Source organism: Cryptotermes secundus, unplaced genomic scaffold (genome assembly GCF_002891405.2).
Source record: "Cryptotermes secundus unplaced genomic scaffold, Csec_1.0 scaffold925, whole genome shotgun sequence".
Lineage (NCBI taxonomy): Eukaryota > Metazoa > Arthropoda > Insecta > Blattodea > Kalotermitidae > Cryptotermes > Cryptotermes secundus.
In genome coordinates this window covers 421,246-441,699 of record NW_019733333.1, presented here as the reverse complement: position 1 = coordinate 441,699, position 20,454 = coordinate 421,246, and the positions used below count along the sequence as shown (strand labels likewise).

General features: G+C 40.1%; 1 protein-coding gene across 9 annotated transcripts in view; it reads right to left on the bottom strand.

The window, feature by feature from the left end:
• The window catches only part of LOC111868082 (protein phosphatase 1 regulatory subunit 12A), a 160,741-nt gene that overhangs the window by 13,246 nt on the left and 127,041 nt on the right, over positions 1-20,454 (bottom strand). For 8 of the 9 annotated variants that reach the window (XM_023858459.2, XM_023858465.2, XM_023858463.2 and 5 more), the window contains 4 exons: positions 15,850-15,969; positions 8,957-9,064; positions 6,727-6,813; positions 1,772-1,876 (listed from right to left, as the gene is read on the bottom strand). In XM_023858459.2, the coding sequence (XP_023714227.1) occupies positions 1,772-1,876; positions 6,727-6,813; positions 8,957-9,064; positions 15,850-15,969 (420 nt within the window). The remainder of the gene's footprint in view (positions 1-1,771; positions 1,877-6,726; positions 6,814-8,956; positions 9,065-15,849; positions 15,970-20,454) is intronic. The other variant, XM_023858461.2, reaches the window with a different exon arrangement.

Genomic DNA, 20,454 nt, shown 5'->3' with positions numbered 1-20,454 from the left:
CTCCGGCGTCGAGTTTGTCGTGTTAGAGGCAGCCTGGCGCCAATAATCTTGCAACATGACAACGCTCGTCCACACATCTCGCGTGCAACTGAAGAGGCTCTGCGAAACCTGAAGTTTGAACCGATTCCACACCCTCCTTATTCCCCTGATCTTGCGCCTTGCGACTTTTATTTTTTTCCTCTACTCAAGAGAGACCTCAAGGGTAATAATTACACCTCGGACAATGAGGTGAAGGCAGCTGTCAAGTCCTGGATTCGAGAAAAGTTGGAAGAATTTTTCAGTAACGGAATGAAAAAACTTGTTACACGTTGGGAGAAATGTGTTAGCCTTAACGGTGACTATGTTGAAAAATAAATATATGCTTTTGAAACTTAAGAATTGTACTTTAATGTACTTTTTGCCCGATCTTGCTATTTGTTTTTGTTTGCGCTCTACAAGCATGTGTGCATTACTTTTCAGCCTACCCACGTATATTATCTACCAAAAAGTGCAATATTGCAAGAGACTCCAGTAAATCTCATTGCGTTTGTCATAATGAAAATGAATTTATCACGATTCAGCAAACAAAATGATGGGAAGAGTCAGGCTGAGGTTTTAGCCACAGAAACTGCACATGTCCAACATCAGGGGCCTTAGAAGATATACCTTATTTATTTTATCAAATTCTGAGTGTTATTTCATCAGAAAACAGGAAGTTATCTTATTTATAAGCCACATTTTGAATTTAACTATGCTTAGCACACAGTAACATATATTCACAAAACATAATCTCACAACAGTACTTCTTCACATTAATGACATTTAATCTCTGATCAGGCTTGTACAGTGACTGAGGTCTAAGAAGAAAGTTTCTCATTATCTCTAAGAGAATTCTGGAACAGTATTTTTGAACTAGGCCACCATCTTTTTCTGTGTTACTGACTGCAAGTACATATTCTACACCTGTACTACATCATTTGTCCACTAAATGTTTTCACAAAGCGTATCTCTTCAAGTTGTGTGATTATGTGTGCTACACTACACACAAAATACTGCCAAAAGGAAAATCTATCAACATTTAAAAGCATTCCTTGATTTGTATCCATGACATCATGAAGCTTTTCAGAGTGATGAACAAATAAACTACAGTGGCTTGCAGAGTTAAATGTCTTACTTGTCATGAAGAATGTGCTGTTTGCAAAGAGAAGGTTGCAATATTTTCAACTTCAGCATATTACATCATACAGCTAATGAACATGGCATGAATAAATCTGGTTAATTCTGTTTAGATTTAGTAAAAACAACAGACAAAATAATGGAGGCCTACTATATTTTCATGCCAATATGCTGTACATGTAATTTACTATCAAACATTCGAAAGCAAATACATTTCAAGGTGTAGTAATTACACGCCATGTTTTTAGACCTGGCTTTTGGGGTTGTGCATGGGGAGAGGAGCTGAGAAGCATGGCAAAAAGTAGCAAGGCAGTGGTTTCAGCTGCATTATGGGTAGAAGGGAGGGTAACATACTGTAACTATTGCCCTGTTATAACACATACACAGTACAATCCTTATGTCAGTTACTGGACTTGTTCACATCCACTGTGCATTCTGCTGAGAACAGCCAGGTCTAAAAAGCATGAACAGAACAAATTTAACTTTACAGCTCCAGTCAAGAGCCCCTGTTCCTAATATGCTTGTTAATCACACACTGCTGAATGAACTAGCCAGCGAGCGACACAGCCCATGCGAATGCGGACAGTCCTGAGGAAGGTGCAATATTAGTTGTTACCTATTTTGTGGCATTGGCGGAATTGGTCAGTTTCGACACCACCCGGGTCAAAGCCCGGTTTTCCGCTTTCAACCTTTCGTTTTCAGCTTTGAGTTTTTGTAATTGCTGGAAAGAGTAAACATTTAAACAACATCTTTGAAACAAACTTATCACCCCTCTCTAGTATCACACATTTTAAATAAATTCTTTGGTATTAATTTCAAAACACCATGACAAGCAGAAATAAAATGTACCACGTTACCCCCTCCCCCTTTACACAAGACACGTGTTGTTTGTGAAGGGGGGAGGAATATGTAAGGAACTACTAATGATAAAAGCAATTCAACTGATTAAAAAACTCTGTTCTATTAACATGTGTACATCTTCATTTATATGCCAGTTTTCTGTCTATACCATCACAAGTAAAACTGACTGCAGCAAGAGTAGAAAATGGTAAGGAAAACTCTATTGGAGTGCACCTGATTGAACATTTTATATCATTACACAGGAGAAAATAATATTAGCTTCATACTAATTCACCTAAATATGCGTGTAAGAGAGCAGTTCAAGACACAAGTACTCAGTAAAAACTCAAAAGAGAACGAGAATTGTGTAAAATTAAACAATGACAACACAGCCATATAACTCTCTTAGAAATATGCAAAGTGGTTAGATGGACACTATTTTAATCCTTTCAGATCCATAAGATCTAAAAGTTTGTGATAATGGTACATCAGTAAAAATATTATGTTTCTGGACATTATCAATTGCTCTGTCTTTATCTAAAAACACCATCCTGTTTATTTTTCAAAACTCAACGTTTCTGAGACTGGATTGTCTCTGTCCTCTGGTAAAACCTAAGTTTGGCTCATTCCATCTCTCTGGAGACAGGGACTACCTGAAGAAGGAGACAGAATTCAGTCTACAAAACATTAAGTTTTGAGAAATAAACAGGACAGCTTTTTTAGATAAAGACAGGCCGACGAATAATGTCCAAAAAACATAATATTTGTACTTTCCTGTCTAGTTCTTACATCATATATGGATTAACATGTTCCGTACTATGCAATGATGGAATGTACGAGCCCTTCCAGTCTTCGTCAAAATGACTGACCTAAATCCACCTTCAGTGAGATTTCTTTCTTATGACAAATGTTTCTGCCACTGCTCCTATTAATATGCTGACGCAAATTTCCAACTAAATTGAGGTAAAGATTTGGTTAATTTCTGGATTCTGCTAGTACATTTATTGTTATTTCATATAGTAAACATGTGCTGCAGTATTCTACCCTTTAAGGTCTTTCACAATGCACACACGCACACCCACACACACACAAAAAGAGTTCAGTTCAATTCTGTAATATCCAATGGACTGCATTCTAACCTGAATCAATTTCAAATACCCGATAACTACTGAAGATCGCTCTACACTGCTATCACAGCAAAAATTCATAATATATGAACACTGCATTCACTTAGAGCGTTAAACGTTGACATTTAATTTAGAGTACACAATGAGGAACAAAGCATGGGCTGTTAAAACAAAATCACACAAAAACTTATTTTATTCATGCTCTGATAAATAACTGTAAATTAACTATAAATTCACTCAAGGAAAACCAATAATATGCTAATGGTTTTCTATAAACTTCTGAGAATAAGGACTTATGGCTTTAATACAAAGAAAGTTGATATACACTAATATAATAGAACACAATAAATGCCCAGCACAATCTAGGAAATCACGCTTTGCTTTATGATATGAGCTAACCTTTGTTAGTTGCTCTTGCCACATTTGTTCTTGCATTTACTACTGAAGTTTCATGCTAACAGTCAAAATTCAGAAAAATGGTAATTATTTTAACAACAGTTCTGATAAAATATATTTTCCTTCAAAATAAGAAAACGCATCCTACAAAATTAAATTAGAGGAGGGGGAGGGCTGAAAAATTAATGAACACACACACTCACATACAACCCAAAACCAAATTATGTTTCAAAACACACAGAACCAACCAAAACCAATACATCAAAATTATTCCGGCAGGAGACACCACAACCCAATATGCATCCTGTCGGTAGAGCTCCAACACCCAAACCTGACTTTAAACAATACTTTGCTGTGAATATGTGAAAGACAGTTCTCCTATCCACCAAAGAGCTACAGACAGTATAACGTAATTTTAATCTAGAGCACACAATTCAGACTTCTCACATTAATGTAAACAAACGGTTATGAAGCCTTGGCATACTTCCAGAGTCCTCAACACAGCAAATTACCAAAGATATTTACAACTCCACTACATTAACAAAAGAGCCCCATCTTCTGGAATTGTAATGACTCTTCAATAGGGCATTTACTACTCCTCAGAAAGACTGAAAATGTCACAATAATATTATAACAATTCTGAAACCTCATGTGCACAACATTGTTTTTCTGACAAGATTTGGTATACATGAAAAGAAATAAAAAAATGAATTTATGTAATAAAGTATAAAAGTAATCGCCATGAACTGAAAATCAATATCAAATTAAGAAGTTCCATGTCCCTTGCACTGCGGCCACTTCTGGCCTATTGTACCAGCCCCAGATGATAGGTGAGGGTGACTGTGGAGCAATTGGTGGAATGAAGATTGATAGGGGAAACCGAAGTACTCAGAGAAAACCTGCCCCAGTGTCACTTTGTCCACCACAAATCCCACTTGACCAAACCTGGGAATGAACCCGGGCCACCGCGGTGGGAAGCCAGCGACTAACCGCTTGAGCTATGGCGAGGCCTATGTATATAGTTTAGCTCTCATTTTATATTTATTTCTCCTAGAGAATAAAAACAGCCTTACAATTCCTCTAAGCCAACCAATTTCCAATTCAAATCATAATGCTAAGATTCAAAAGTCACACACTTCTGTGTTTCAGCTCTTATATCATATGAACAGTTCATATTTTCTTCTGTGCTCTTCAAGACATCTGCTCCTAGCCCCATCATTCCACGCTGGTCAGAACTTTCGCCAGGTTATACATGGTGTGTTCAAAAAGTATCGAACCTTTGGTCGGCAGAAATACATTTATTGATTTGAAGGTACAAAACTCTAATCCCCTTCAAAGTAGTCTCCTTGGTAATGTACACACTTCTCCCAGCGCTTCCGCCATTGTTGGAAACACTTCTGGAACCCGTCTTTTGGAAGGGTGATCAGCCAGGCCGTTGCATTCCACATGATGTCTTCTCTTGACTCAAATTGGGTTCCTTTCAGTGGCATTTTCAGCTTGGGAAATAGCCAAAAGTCACACAGAGCCATGTCGGGGGGTAGGGAGCCTGACGAACCACAGGGATGTTGTGTTTGGCGACGAAAGTCTGAATCAGATGTGCAGAATGGGCGGGTGCATTATCATGATGGAGCTACCAAGTTCCTGGTAGTATTCCTTTCTGATGGTTTGGACTTGTGGTGAGTACTCATGATGCACAACCCCACGGGAGTCGAAGAAAACGGCCAACATGACCTTGACATTGCAGTGGACCTGCCGTGCTTTTTTTGGCCTCGGGGATGTCAGATGTTTCCACTGTGACGACTGCATCTTTGTTTCCGGGTCATACCCATAAACCCACGACTCACTGCCTGTGATCATGGTGTTCAGAAATTTTGGGTTACTGTTTGCATTGTCCAGCATGTCCTGTGCGATTTCCAGACGGCGTTGCTTCTGCTCCGTTGTTAGCAGTTTCGGTATGAATTTTGTGGACACTATCCTCATGCCCAAATCCTCGGTCAAAATTGAATGTACCAATCCAATGCTTACCCCTATCTCGTTCGCAAGTTCTCGGACTGTGAGACGACGGTCCTCCATGTCCAAAGTCCGCACTTGCTCAATGACATTCTCATTTCGGCTTGTTGAGGGTCTTCATGACCGCGGTTCGCTGTCCACTGATGTGCAGCCATCTTTGAAGCAGCTGTACCACTCCTTTATCTGTGAGTTGCTCATGGCATCGTCCCCAAAAGCCTGTTGAATCTTGCGAATGGTCTCCACTTGGGTATCGCCAAGCTTTTGGCAAAATTTGATGCAATATTGCTGCTCACGCTGTTCCGTCATTTTACACCTTACTGGAATCCGACGAGTGCTCACTACACGTCCTCACTCATAGGCCGACTGCCAGCGACTGACGCTTTCTGTGGGTGGGAAAAAATTCACGACTGCGCATGAATGTCCCCTCCACATCTCCACCGAAGGGACCCTCCCGCGCTTCATTGGTTTACGCGGGAAAAAAGAAGGTTCTATACTTTTTGAACACACCACGTACATCTAATAAATTTAATGTGATGATCTATACTAGTAGCAATGATACAGAGTCATTTACTGGTGTAACTATTAATTATCTGAGGTATGAATTTCGCCCAAGAGGACTTGAAATATGGGTCCTACTGCACATAAAACACACTACAGATCTGTTACCAATTGGTTAATGCTGTTCACTGTAAGAATCATATAAAACTCGTAAATACACTACATGGGGAAAATGCAGAATTTCTTAGTATTAAAGCTGGTTCTACATATAGTAAGTATTGTTTACAGTTTTTTCTATCCTCAATACACAGAATAAAGGAAAACAGATTTCTTACATTTATCCAAGAACTTTATTTATATGGTGTTTCTTGTTATCAAGAAAATTTGTTTCCCCTTCTATTGTTGTGGCAGATATTTTCAAAATAAACCAAATTATTTAAATTAACTTTATAAGTAACTTAGATTAACATCTTTATTCATAATCATTCAACAGGTTTACAAAATGTATAAACAAGTGAAAGATTAAATGAATATGTATAACAAACATCCAGTCTTGTCAATATGTTGAACATATTTTTCAGTACCAACCATGCCAATAGTTTTCCTAATCAGCAGCACAATTAAGCCAGATATGCTGTGTTGAGAGAACGTTGTGCCAATGAGCTGAAAAGCTGGTACAAAATTAATATGCAGTACTAACCTTTAATTCCTCTTCCATTTCTGACAATTTCCGCTCCATTGCCCTCCTTTCACGTTTTTCCATTTCAGTTAAGGAATTTTTTGCCGTCTGTAAAATTTGAAGCAACAAATTTAGATCTCTAATAGAACTTACAAAGTCATGAAAATCTATATGTATGAGTCCAGTGATACTGTTTTCTATATGAATCGTACAAAATCTGCTGTGGTTTATAATACAACTTATTAAGGGTACACAAACTTTTAATGCAGTTTCCACACTCTGTGACAAAATTATATAATGAAGCAAATACTTCAGTCCTCACTAGTCATTTATGCATATACTGTTAGCAGGCGCAGTAGCATCTCAAATCCCATCTGTCTACAGGATAGGAATGACATCCATCAATTATGTGTTATGTTTAAGTGTCACATATTTCCACACATAAGTGTCATCCTTGTATAATGCATTCACACCACTCTTTTTAAGACTTACTGGTAGGTACTGTGGCATGCAGACCCATTGTTAGGCAGTGACCATGAAATAAGCAGCTATACAACAGCCATTACTAGGTAATGGCTCCACCGACAGGAATGCAACAATTTCACAGCAACAGAGGAGCACTGTTTTCTACATGGTCCATGCTGAGATGTTATAAGCCAGACAAGAGAACAGAGACAGTCTGGAGAGTGGAGGGAGTTGGTTGGTGAGTTGGTGCGATAACCAGGAGTTCAGCTGTTGTGAGCTGTTGCTGTGAGAAGATGATAGGTGAGGCTGTGGATAGTTCGAGATCCCAGAGGAAGGGGAATGTCTGTCACTGGAAGCCGCTACCAAGCAACGGCAGTGAAGATGTGACTGTGGACACTGGTGTGTGTGTGTAACAGTGAACTGTAAAGTGTAGTCATCTATAGTCACTAATACATGTACATTATACCATGAGGCACCCTAACAGAAGAAAATCCTTGTATGTTCAAAGTACTTTCTGTGTGGAAGTGACTGTTGTATGCTACCAACATTAACAAAATCAGTAAAAATTATATATCTGTAAATAATTACGAAGGGGGACCCAAAAATAACCGGAACCGACCTGTTGCGCACGCATGCTTTGTAGTTACGAGTTGTGCTGCTATGTGGTGTTAGCTGGGGGTCTCCCGCGACTGTTAGTGAGCTGGCGTCAGTCTGAATTAAGTGGTTTGTCTGTGGTGCTCTGTTGTGTGCGTTCCTGTTTCAACCCTTGGGCGATTAGTGAGATGGCCGACCAGAAGGAACAAAGAGTGTGCGTGAAATTTTGCTTTCTGTTAGGGNAGAGAAGTCAAGTCTGAAAGGAAAGCGATTCCGTGATGTGGATGAAGTCAAAGAAAACACGCTAAAGGCTTTGAACAGTATCCAGCCTCAAGAATTCCAGCACTGTTTTGAGCAGTGGCAAAAGCGTTGGGACAAGTGCATTAATGCACATGGACAATACTCTGAAGGGGACTAATATACAGTTCAATAAAAATGCAAAAATAAAAAATAACAAAAACAAATTCCGGTTATTTTTGGGTCCCCCCTCGTATATCACTTCTTTAGTATTTCACTGTATACATACTATCATCCCTGTAAGAGGCCGTGAAGGCCCATAGGGTTGTGAGACGTTGAGGGTCCAACATTATCTAGACAATCGGCTCAAAGTTGGCGGTAAGGTTGTCAGCCTTATGTGCCGGCTGCGCTTTACTCCCCAGGAATATTATTTAATTAATTCCTGGTACTCATTTCTGCTAGGGGCTGAGTCGACCCCAGGGCCATAGTGCGGCTGGAAGAATTAAGTCAACTGAAAAAATCCAATGACCTCATCAGGACTTGAACCCGTGACGTTCTGGCTTGTAGCATAGCCCCTCAACCAACTATGCTACTCCTGGGGAGTAAAGCGCGGCCAGTGCATAAGGCTGACAACCTTACTGTCATCTTTGAGCCAATTGTCTAGATAATGTGGGACCCTCAATGTCTCACAACCCTATGGGCCTCCACGGCCTGGTACAGGAATAGCTTTACTTTATTTTACTTTACGTACTATCATAGTTATTGAGAAATGTTTCAAATGAAAACTGAAGTTCTTAATAAAATCTATATTTTCTATTATGAACCAATATTGTGTATGATGAGCTACTTTCATGTGGGTAAACAGGATGTTCCACAGGGTGAGGAAGGGTTGCTCACATGGTCTGAGGAGTTCGAAAGGTTGTAAAGTGATAACATAAAAAACAGTAATACTCACCGCAACAGACAATTTATCTAGCTGAGATTTCCTGTCATTCAAATCTTCTTCAGTCTTCTTTAGCTTCTCTCTCAGTCGTTCATTCTCCACCAAAGACTCCTCATATAGCTAAAATAAACAGCTCAGTAACAGCAACTATAAATATGAATAGTATAAAACTACTCAAAACATTTAAATTCTTTTCATGTAACAGGGAAGAGTACACATTACTTTTTATCCATAGTTTACAAACCCTAAATTCAAATGAACATTTCTGAACAAAACTCTCAATTGGGGCGGGAAAAAAGAGAGGAGAAACAGAATTAAAAAACAGCTCTTGAAAGGGCTGGGACAAATGTAAATAGGTATGGAAATACATTAGCCACTGAAGTACCCTGTACCTTGTATACCAAAGAATGTGAAGGTTATGCTGATTGAGGAATATGATGTCCATGGTGTCCATCCTCTGCCATTAAGCCCCATGGCACCAAACAGTACTGCCGTAAGTTCACAGAGCATCAATCATGTCCAGCAACATAAGCTGCTGTACTTTCATACAACTGCTCATAATAAATGACAATATATGCACTATATAGGAGCCAACATAATATACATCCTGGAATGATGGCAGTGGGCTCCAGGACACACATCATAGCCCTCAGGCAACTCTTGTGGCTTTGGTACCTGTTTGAGGGAAGTGGTTTCATTGGGAAGAAAATTCGAAGCAAAGCAGTAGTATGATTTCTGGGGGGGGGGGGCACATATAAAGAAACCAATCTCCTCATAGTATCCATCAACCCCTGTGACTACAGGCACATATTAAGCCTTATACGGCTGTGGTCGACATATGTCGATCTCTTAAAAACATGGCGTCTTTGCTGCGATCGACAACCCGTATTGCAACTTTAAGAGTTTCAAATCTCAGGTTTCTTTGCACCAATCTCATTCAAACTTGGCGGGTGCAGAGTCATCTATGGGACGGCAATTCATTTCAATGGCTGCATTCTTCTGCCCTCTAGCTTAAGAAATGTAAAAGGTTGCATCTGCACAGTGAGACACGCGCTCCGTGGTCATGTGACGTGGGTATTTCACAGGGCTATTAAAAATGGCTTCGTATAGAGTGCGGTGCTTTCTGTCCGATGAAGAACTTTTGGTCACCGTAAATACTGCAGAATCAGAGGATGAATATTCAGAAATTGGTGATTCTGACAGTGAATATCATTCTAGTGATAATGAAGATAGTGGTAGTGCAGTAATTGATCAACCTTCGAGAAAAAGAAATCACTCCAATCCACCACTGTTTCAGTGGCATAGTGGTGCATTCAATCCAATAATTCATGTATTGATTACAGTGCTTTGGGATTTTCTACAAACGAAATTCAAAATGAACCAACTGCTTTGGACATTTTTGGTGTTTCTTTTTCTCGAGAACTTATGCAGGAAACAGCATCAGAAACCAACAAATATTACCAGTTTGTGACAGACAAAATTCCACCACCTGCAGGTTCAAGACTACAAAAATGGAGAAATACGACAACAGAATAATTACATGTTTTTCTCGCTGTTACAATGCTTATGGTTAGGATGAAAAAATTAACAATATTAGGCTATTGGTCTGCGGAGCGCCTACTTGCCCCCCCCCCCCCCCCAATTTTCTGACTGCATGTCTAGGGACATTATTATTGAGGCTGTTACATTTCAGTGATAACGAGAATCAGCCTAAAGGTGATCTTCTGTACAAAACAAAACCCATCATCAACCATCTCAAAACAAAATTCAGTCAAGTTTCTATTCCATTTCAAAATCTCTGCATTGACGAAAGTCTGACACTCTTCAAGGGTTGACTTTCATTCATACAGTACATTCCATCTAAAAGACACAGATTTGGAATAAAGACCTTCATAATTTGTGATTGTGAAGCAGGATATGTATTAGATTTTATTGTGTACACAGGGGCAACTACAGAAATAGTACCTGATCACGAATTTGGAGTATCAGGTGCTGCTGTAATGACACTTATGGAGAAATGTTTACAGAAAGGTCATACACTGTGGATATATAACTGGTACTCGAGTCCACAATTGTATGAGCATCTCGACACCAACAAGACAAACAGAAAAGGAATGCCTAAATTTTCAGAAACAAAATTAGATATAGAACAAACAGATTCAAGGTCAACCGATAAGATGATGGCTGTCAGGTGGATGGACCGCAGGGAAATTTGCATGCTGACTACACTACACTCAGATACCATGAGACAGACAGGGAAACAGGACAGATACAAAAAACAACAAACAGAGAAACCACACTGTGTCACTGACTATAACAAGAACATGGGAGCAGTTGACAGGACAGACATGATGATCACCTCTATCGAATGTGTAAGAAAATCACTGAAATGGTATAGAACATTTTTTCTGCACTTCTTTGAAATCACCATCTTGAATTCACATACATTTTTCAACGNGAGTATCAGGTGCTGCTGTAATGACACTTATGGAGAAATATTTACAGAAAGGTCATACACTGTGGATATATAACTGGTACTCGAGTCCACAATTGTATGAGCATCTCGACACCAACAAGACAAACAGAAAAGGAATGCCTAAATTTTCAGAAACAAAATTAGATATAGAACAAACAGATTCAAGGTCAACCGATAAGATGATGGCTGTCAGGTGGATGGACCGCAGGGAAATTTGCATGCTGACTACACTACACTCAGATACCATGAGACAGACAGGGAAACAGGACAGATACAAAAAACAACAAACAGAGAAACCACACTGTGTCACTGACTATAACAAGAACATGGGAGCAGTTGACAGGACAGACATGATGATCACCTCTATCGAATGTGTAAGAAAATCACTGAAATGGTATAGAACATTTTTTCTGCACTTCTTTGAAATCACCATCTTGAATTCACATACATTTTTCAACGTAAAAACCAGCAAGAACATATGTGGTGTGTTCAAAAAGTATCAAACCTTTTTTCCTGCGTAAACCAATGAAGCGAGGGAGGGTCCCTTCGGTGGAGATGTGGAGAGGACATTCATGCGCAGTCGTGAATTTTTTCCCGCCCACAGAAAGCATCAGTCGCTGGCAGTCGGCCTATGAGTGAGGATGTGTAGTGAACGCTCGTCCGATTCCAGTAAGGTGTAAAATGACAGAACAACATGAGCAGCGATACTGCATCACATTTTGCCAAAAGCTTGGCGATATNCAGGGAAATTTGCATGCTGACTACACTACACTCAGATACCATGAGACAGACAGGGAAACAGGACAGATAAAAAAAACAACAAACAGAGAAACCACATTGTGTCACTGACTATAACAAGAACATGGGAGCAGTTGACAGGACAGACATGATGATCACCTCTATCGAATGTGTAAGAAAATCACTGAAATGGTATAGAACATTTTTTCTGCACTTCTTTGAAATCACCATCTTGAATTCACATACATTTTTCAACGTAAAAACCAGCAAGAACATATGTGGTGTGTTCAAAAAGTATCAAACCTTTTTTCCTGCGTAAACCAATGAAGCGAGGGAGGGTCCCTTCGGTGGAGATGTGGAGAGGACATTCATGCGCAGTCGTGAATTTTTTCCCGCCCACAGAAAGCATCAGTCGCTGGCAGTCGGCCTATGAGTGAGGATGTGTAGTGAACGCTCGTCCGATTCCAGTAAGGTGTAAAATGACAGAACAACATGAGCAGCGATACTGCATCACATTTTGCCAAAAGCTTGGCGATATTCAAGTGGAAACCATTCGCAAGATTCAACAGGCTTTCGGGGACGATGCCATGAGCAACTCACGGATAAAGGAGAGGTACAACCGCTTCAAAGATGGCCGCACATCAGTGGACAGCGAACCGCATTCAGGCAGACCCTCAACAAGCCGAAATGAGAATGTCATTGAGCAAGTGCGGATTTTGGTCATGGAGCACTGTTGTGNGTAAAAACCAGCAAGAACATATGTGGTGTGTTCAAAAAGTATCAAACCTTCTTTTTTCCTGCGTAAACCAATGAAGCGAGGGAGGGTCCCTTCGGTGGAGATGTGGAGAGGACATTCATGCGCAGTCGTGAATTTTTTCCCGCCCACAGAAAGCATCAGTCGCTGGCAGTCGGCCTATGAGTGAGGATGTGTAGTGAACGCTCGTCCGATTCCAGTAAGGTGTAAAATGACAGAACAACATGAGCAGCGATACTGCATCACATTTTGCCAAAAGCTTGGCGATATTCAAGTGGAAACCATTCGCAAGATTCAACAGGCTTTCGGGGACGATGCCATGAGCAACTCACGGATAAAGGAGAGGTACAACCGCTTCAAAGATGGCCGCACATCAGTGGACAGCGAACCGCATTCAGGCAGACCCTCAACAAGCCGAAATGAGAATGTCATTGAGCAAGTGCGGATTTTGGTCATGGAGCACTGTTGTGTCACAGTCCGAGAACTTGCGAACGAGATAAGGGTAAGCACTGGATCGGTACATTCAATTCTGACCGAGGATTTGGGCATGAGGAGAGTGTCCGCGAAATCCGTACTGAAACTGCTAACAATGGAGCAGAAGCAACGCTGTCTGGAAATCGCACAGGACATGTTGGACAATGCAAACAGTAACCCCAACTTTCTGAACACCGTGATCACAGGCGATGAGTTGTGGGTTTATGGGTACGACCTGGAAACCAAGATGCAGTCGTCACAGTGGAAACATCCGACATCACCGAGGCCAAAAAAAGCACGGCAGGTCCGCAGCAATGTCAAGGTCATGTTGGCCGTTTTCTTCGATTCCCATGGGGTTGTGCATCATGAGTACTCACCACAAGGCCAAACCATCACAAAGGAATACTAGCAGGAACTCCTTCATCGCCTTTGTGATGCTGTGCGGCGCAAACGACCAGATCTGTGGGCAGCAAAAACTTGGCAGCTCCATCATGATAACGCACCTGCCCATTCTGCGCATCTGATTCAGACTTTCATCGCCAAACACAACATCCCTGTGGTTCGTCAGGCTCCCTACTCCCCCGACATGGTTCCATGTGACTTTTGGCTATTTCCCAAGCTGAAAATGCCCTGAAAGGAACCCGATTTGAGTCGAGAGAAGACATCATGCGGAATACGACGGCCCGGCTGATCACCATTCCAAAAGACACATTCCAGAAGTGTTCCCAACAATGGCAGAAGCGCTGGGAGAAGTGTGTGCATTACCAAGGAGACTACTTTGAAGGGGATTAGAGTTTTGTACCTCCAAATCAATAAATGTATTTCTGCCGACCAAAGGTTTGATACTTTTTGAACACACCACGTATCTCTAGCAGATTTCCAGCTTCAACTCGTCAGAGAGATCATCCAAAACTACGATATCCCTAGAGAAACAAGTAAAAGAGGACATCCTTCAGATGGTGACCAACCACTGAGGCTTACAGACTGACATTATGCATCTCCTGTACCACCAACACCAAAGAAAAAATATTCTAGCAGGCATTGCCACGTGTTCAAACACAGCAACTGGAGAGAGAAGAAGACATGAGAGCTGGTACAGGTGTGGCAAATGTAATGTGGGTCTCTGTGTACACCTCTGCTTCGAAAAGTAGTGTGACCTGTTGCGCTATGCAGGACACCCCTCCCCACGCCAGCGGTGATGTATCACCATTGGAGCGCTGTCGTTATTAGGGTAATAGGCAAGGCAACACTTCTTCCCTTACCCCGCCAGTGGTGACGTGACCAAGGGATGCCGCAGTTGCTATGCAGCCGTAAACAACTCCCGACAACGTTGCTAGCAACACGGCGCCAGACAACAGTGGTGCCTATTACGTGGCTGTTTTCTGCGTTGTCCAGAACGGGGCTAAATAAGGAGCAGCGAAGACTATTCAAGTTTGTTACGAGTTAGCCAGGAACCAACCAGTCAACTGTACTCTAGCATCTGCAGTCTAATTATTTGTGATACTGCCGAGGGCAGTAATGTTGAGATTGTAAGAGCGAATGTGAAATAAAATTCACTATATCCAATATGGCGTGAAGTTATTTGTCGCGTATACACCCAACATGTGACAGTATCATACGTTACAAAATTCTTTGAAGGTTCAGAGTGGAATGTGCAAATATTGTAATGAAGCTACTACTGACAGTATTTACAGTTTTTATGCGCATAATACATTACTTTGGACAGCCCTGACTTTGGTTTAAAATCTATAATAGTTTTAAATAAAGTTGTGGACTTTGGTCAACATGTGACATAGTGATGAGACTGTGATATATAGCAAGTGTCACAGAACTTTGAACAAGGCTAAGAGTAACCTTGAATGCGCAGAAGAAAAATTTCAGACAAGGGGGTGGGTTCGTGGGTGTGAGAAGTGACAGGCAGCCAGTTGTTCTTCAAAAAGAGAATAGGGTAGTTTCAATGAAACATGAGGGGTCAGTGAAAGTGGAAGAACGAGTGTTAAGAAACTCCTCCCACCACAAGCTATGCGCGGGATTTGACTAGGAATGTGGGGCCTTGTTTGAAGTTACGTGACACTGTCTATAAGTACAGTGATTCTAGGATAGTGAATTATGTACTTTTTTTGGCCATCTTGGACAACCCTGATTTAAATGGACTCTTCCCGTGAAAAATACTGAATAATTCAACATTTTTGCAACTTCTGCTGCCTGTTCCCTGTCTGAGGTTCTACCACACATTTTCATACTTTGCACTTAAATTATTTAAAAAAGATTTAATCAAAAATAATTCAGCACAGGGGGTACTGAGAGTTACTTATCATACTAGCAGTGAAAGGGTTAAACACACAGGCAGGGGCAATATGAATCCTATGTAATTCCTCTTGCATGCCAACAAAAAATTACCCATATATTGTGTTTGCTGCTAGTATTTTCTTTTCAGCCATCATGCTGCATTTTAAGGCCTACCTTCTTATAGTCCACCTCGCCATTTTCACTGCCGTCTTTGGCTACATTTGCAGAAATGTCACCTCTGGAGGATGCAACAGAGCTAAGGCGAGAGGAATGGCTGGACAGATCACCACCACTCTAGAACAAACATATTTTATTGCAGATTACCTCAAGTGTGTAGACTTTCTTGTCACAAACAAAGGTTCTCAAAGAAGGCCATGGAAAAATAACAAATGCAAGAACATATTATAGTACTTAGGAAAACAAATATATGGTTTACTGAAAGGACATTCAACAGTAGTGGTTTTATATCTTGCTGGCTGAGATAAGTCTAAGACAATTTTCAGCTTCTACAGTAGTCTACAGCTGCATATAAATAGAAACTTGGGGGGGGGGAATTAATGACACAAGGAATACCATCCATCCTTTATCCATCATGCACAGCCAAGCCTCATTTATCTTTTGAACTTTTGCAAGGAATGCATGCTTGCATGCACACACAAATATGTAAGATGTGAAGTTTTCAAAATAAGTTATGCACAATGAAGTCTTCCATACAGAATATGGAGGCATGTATGAAGGTTGGGCCATAATAATCTGGCCCTTGCACCATGACTATCAATGATCTATTGTGTTTAAGATGGAGGTAGCAGGATCCTATCTACTAAACTACATGGCATCATAAACACAAGATCTTAACTTTGAAATAAATTAAGCTTGTGTGTGTGTAATCTGAATATGTAGTATCAGTTAACAGCTAAACATGAACATGACACAATACTATGCTTATGTTCCAAAGAATAACATCCTCCCTCCCTTACCAGAACAGCCGCTGTCAATCAAAACAAAGATGTTAACAACAAATGTGTCTTTTTATTAATCAATGCTGCATAGGAAACTGTCAAGCGGTACTGAGCTGTTCACATGTGGAAACCGAAAACTATGATTCTTGAACTTCAAAATGCGGTCAGCAATTGGACTGAAAGGACCTATGTGTAGGGAACAATATAGACTGGAGGCATGTGAGAGAGAAGCTCTGAGAAAATATGTACCTAAGAGAAAGGAATTCATGTACCTGTGGAGATTTCAAATACACACTGGGCTTTTCTAGTGTAAGGTTTCCTACACAAGACATGACATAACCTGGTTTGTAAAGGAGACATACTTTAACAGAGGGACGGAAAAAATCACATATGGAAGACCTTCATAATTTGTGCCCTTCACCTAACATACCTAGTGATTAACTCAATGATGATGATATGTGTACATGCATGGAAAAATAAGAAATGCATGCATCATTTTAGTTGGCAAACCTGAAGGGTGACCAAGATGTTGATGGGAAGACTATGTTAAAAAGATTTTAAAGAAAAAAGGTGCACACTGGATTCAAGTGGCACAAGATACAGTGTTAGGCTCTTGTGAACACAGCAACAGAACTTTTGGTTCCATAAAAGCTGAGAATTTCTCGGCCAGCCAAGGAACTGTCAGCTTCTCAAGAACTTTGCTCCATGGAGTTAGTCATTAACATGCAGGTGCATACCTATTCATTATTACATGGGAACAAAAGAGATACTTTATAATTTAGTAATTGCTTGTACTGCTATTCTGAGACATATAAAAGCAACAAAGTACAGCTTACTAAGTATCCTTCTGATCCACTGCGTGTACTACTTGCAAGTGATGTAAGTGAACCTGACCGAGACCCGAGGGCTGAAGACAATGGAGAGTTGCGTGAAGCGGTTAATGTCCTGTTGAAGCTACTGGTCCTTGAAGGTGTCCTGCTATTGCTGCTGCTACCACTACCATTATGAACATAATTAACTGGTGTCTGTAAAAAGCTGTTGTAGTAAGAACTGCGGGAAGGTGACGATGAAAGCCCAAGACTCGATGAAGATGATGCATTAGGAAGAGTCAGGCCACCATAACCAGACGCTGTACCCCCATATGTAGATACTGAAGATGGACTGCCATAACCACGAGGGCTACCATAGGCACTAAGACTTCCTAGGTATGAAGCATCATTTCCATAACTTCCCAAATTAGAATGCAGACCTAAGAATCCTCCATAACTGCTACTGTTGGAAGCTGAAGACGAAGAAGAGGAAGGGCTATACAAACTGAGACTTCGTGGCCTTCCACTTCCATATGTATGGCTAGAAGTATTTCCGGCACCAGCAGGTGAATGGACTGCAGTGGGATTTGATCGTCTAGGAACAAATCCGGAATTGTTTTTACTCTGACGATGTGATGCCATTCAACAATTAAAATCTAATGTCTACACTCACATCTGCACTTGTACTCTAAGAATTTTGCTGCCTCTGAACTAGCTCAGCTGTGCAACAGCACCTTGTCACAAGCCTGAATGTTTAGCAGTCTGAGACACAAATAGACTCCATCTACCAGCCCCACTCTTCCAATTTCCCCTTCATGGAGGAGAGAGATGACATAATGCTCCCAGTAAATCACAGCCTACACCACACACATCTAACGACTGTGCTGAAGCAGATGTTATAACGAATAAACAGGCCACATAAAATGAACTTCTACTCAACAAAATCTAGAGAAGCAGTCAAGTCTAATTCAAACATACTCCCAAAGTAACCACACAGCCATGTCTCAACAAAAATAGTTACACTTTCCCCATGCAATTTACAGCTGTTACTTAAGTTAAAGCTGTCCCTAGCACAGGCTGTGGAGGCCCATAGGGTTGTGATACATTGTGGCTCTCATATTCTCTAGACAATCGCTCAAGGAGAACGTAAAACTTCGGAAGCCAAACAATTACGCTTCTCATTCCTGGATGAGTTCACTGAACTGTGTATGGTTTGTAGATAATATTCAACTTATCTCATTTTGGGCCAAGAATAAATTGTATCACTCAGCACAGGACACTTGCTTATGCAGCATCCAACTCTGTTGCCAGTGAAGACAAGTGCTGATGTGCACAAACAATACAGGATGATAAAGAAGAAGAAGAAGCCCAAAATTAATAGACAAAGACATTTTGTCTTCCAAACCAAAACAAAAATCTTATACGCAGAGATTACTTTCGCAAAAATAAAACAAAAAGGGTTCAAAACCACTGGTTGATATCTACACTGAAAATAAAACTCCAGGATCAACTAATTTCCATTTTCTGAATGTTTATTATATCATGCCAAAATGCATATTAGAAATGGCCAATTTTATTGTGAATTTAGTATGCAAGTTATTCTGTGACCTGGTTTTGAATTTCAAATACAAATTTTACAACTCTCACAGCATAACAATCTTGCATGCTGTAAATAATTCTATTCCTATATGCTTTAAGCTTGATCCAACTAAATTCTTATTTCATCACAAATTCTGTAATACGATAGCATTAGCTGAGTATTAACTAACTCCATGGGGCAGAGTCCTTCTTGAGAATAAAACAGACACCCAGTTCACTCAAGAAATTCACTGTTTATGATAAAAACATTTGGATGTAGAAGAAATGAAGCAACAGGAGAATGGAAAGCGTGTACAATTTTAAAAACTGCAACATGCAATCTTTACAATATATTTATAATTTGTAACTGCAGCATACCATAACCTGCTCCACCACAATGAGCATCCAGGTTCTCCTACAGACAAGGCAAAGCAAGGAAGTGAAACAGATACCTATGAAACCAAGTCAGTATATACAACAAATCCAACTGTAAGCATATTGATACAAATCCACTCATATACTGTAAAACAATTAGACTCCTACTAAATACAAACATAATTAAAATATGCTATAATATTGCAATCAAGAAAGCATACACAGAGTGTAAAAAGCTACACCAACATGCAGGAATGTGTCCATGGTGTTTTAACTTCTGAAAAGAAGGATTATTAATATATGTATAAATGTTTTTTAATTTGATATATTTTAAATAAAATTTATATCAGTTTAATATTAAAAGTGAGAAATGATGTGTCCACCATTTTAAAAACACGTATTTCATCAAACTGTTATTTCATAACTTTAACACTTGCTTTCCAGGTTTTCATGTATTATAAATGGCCTGATGATGACAATGTCACTAAAACATGTCACCATATTTCAAAACAGCTGATGCTATTGTGTGGAGTAAATAAATAATATAAAGATGTATAGGCTTCCTATCCAGAATGGTCTAAAACAAGGAGATGCTTTATCGCCACTCCTTTTCAACTTTGCTTTAGAATATGCCATTAGGAAGGTCCTAGGAAACCAGGTGGGACAAATTAAATGGGACACATCAGCTGTTGGCCTATGCCGATGATGTGAATCTACTGGGTGATAATGCAGATACCATAAAGAAAAACACACAAACTTTAATTGGCGCAAGTAAAGAGGTTGGTCTAGAAGTAAATACAGAGAAAACTAAGTATATGTTGCTGTCTCATAACCAAAATGCAGGGCATAATCATGACATAAAGAGAGGAAACAGATGTTTTAAAAATGTGGCACAGTTGAGATATTTGGAAACGATAACATATCAAAACCTGATTCAGGAGGAAATTAAGAGGAGACTGAACTCGGGTACCATTGCTACCATTCAGTCCAGAACCTTTTGTCTTCTCGTCTGCTGTCCAAAAATATAAAAATTAGAATATACAAAGAAGCATAAATAT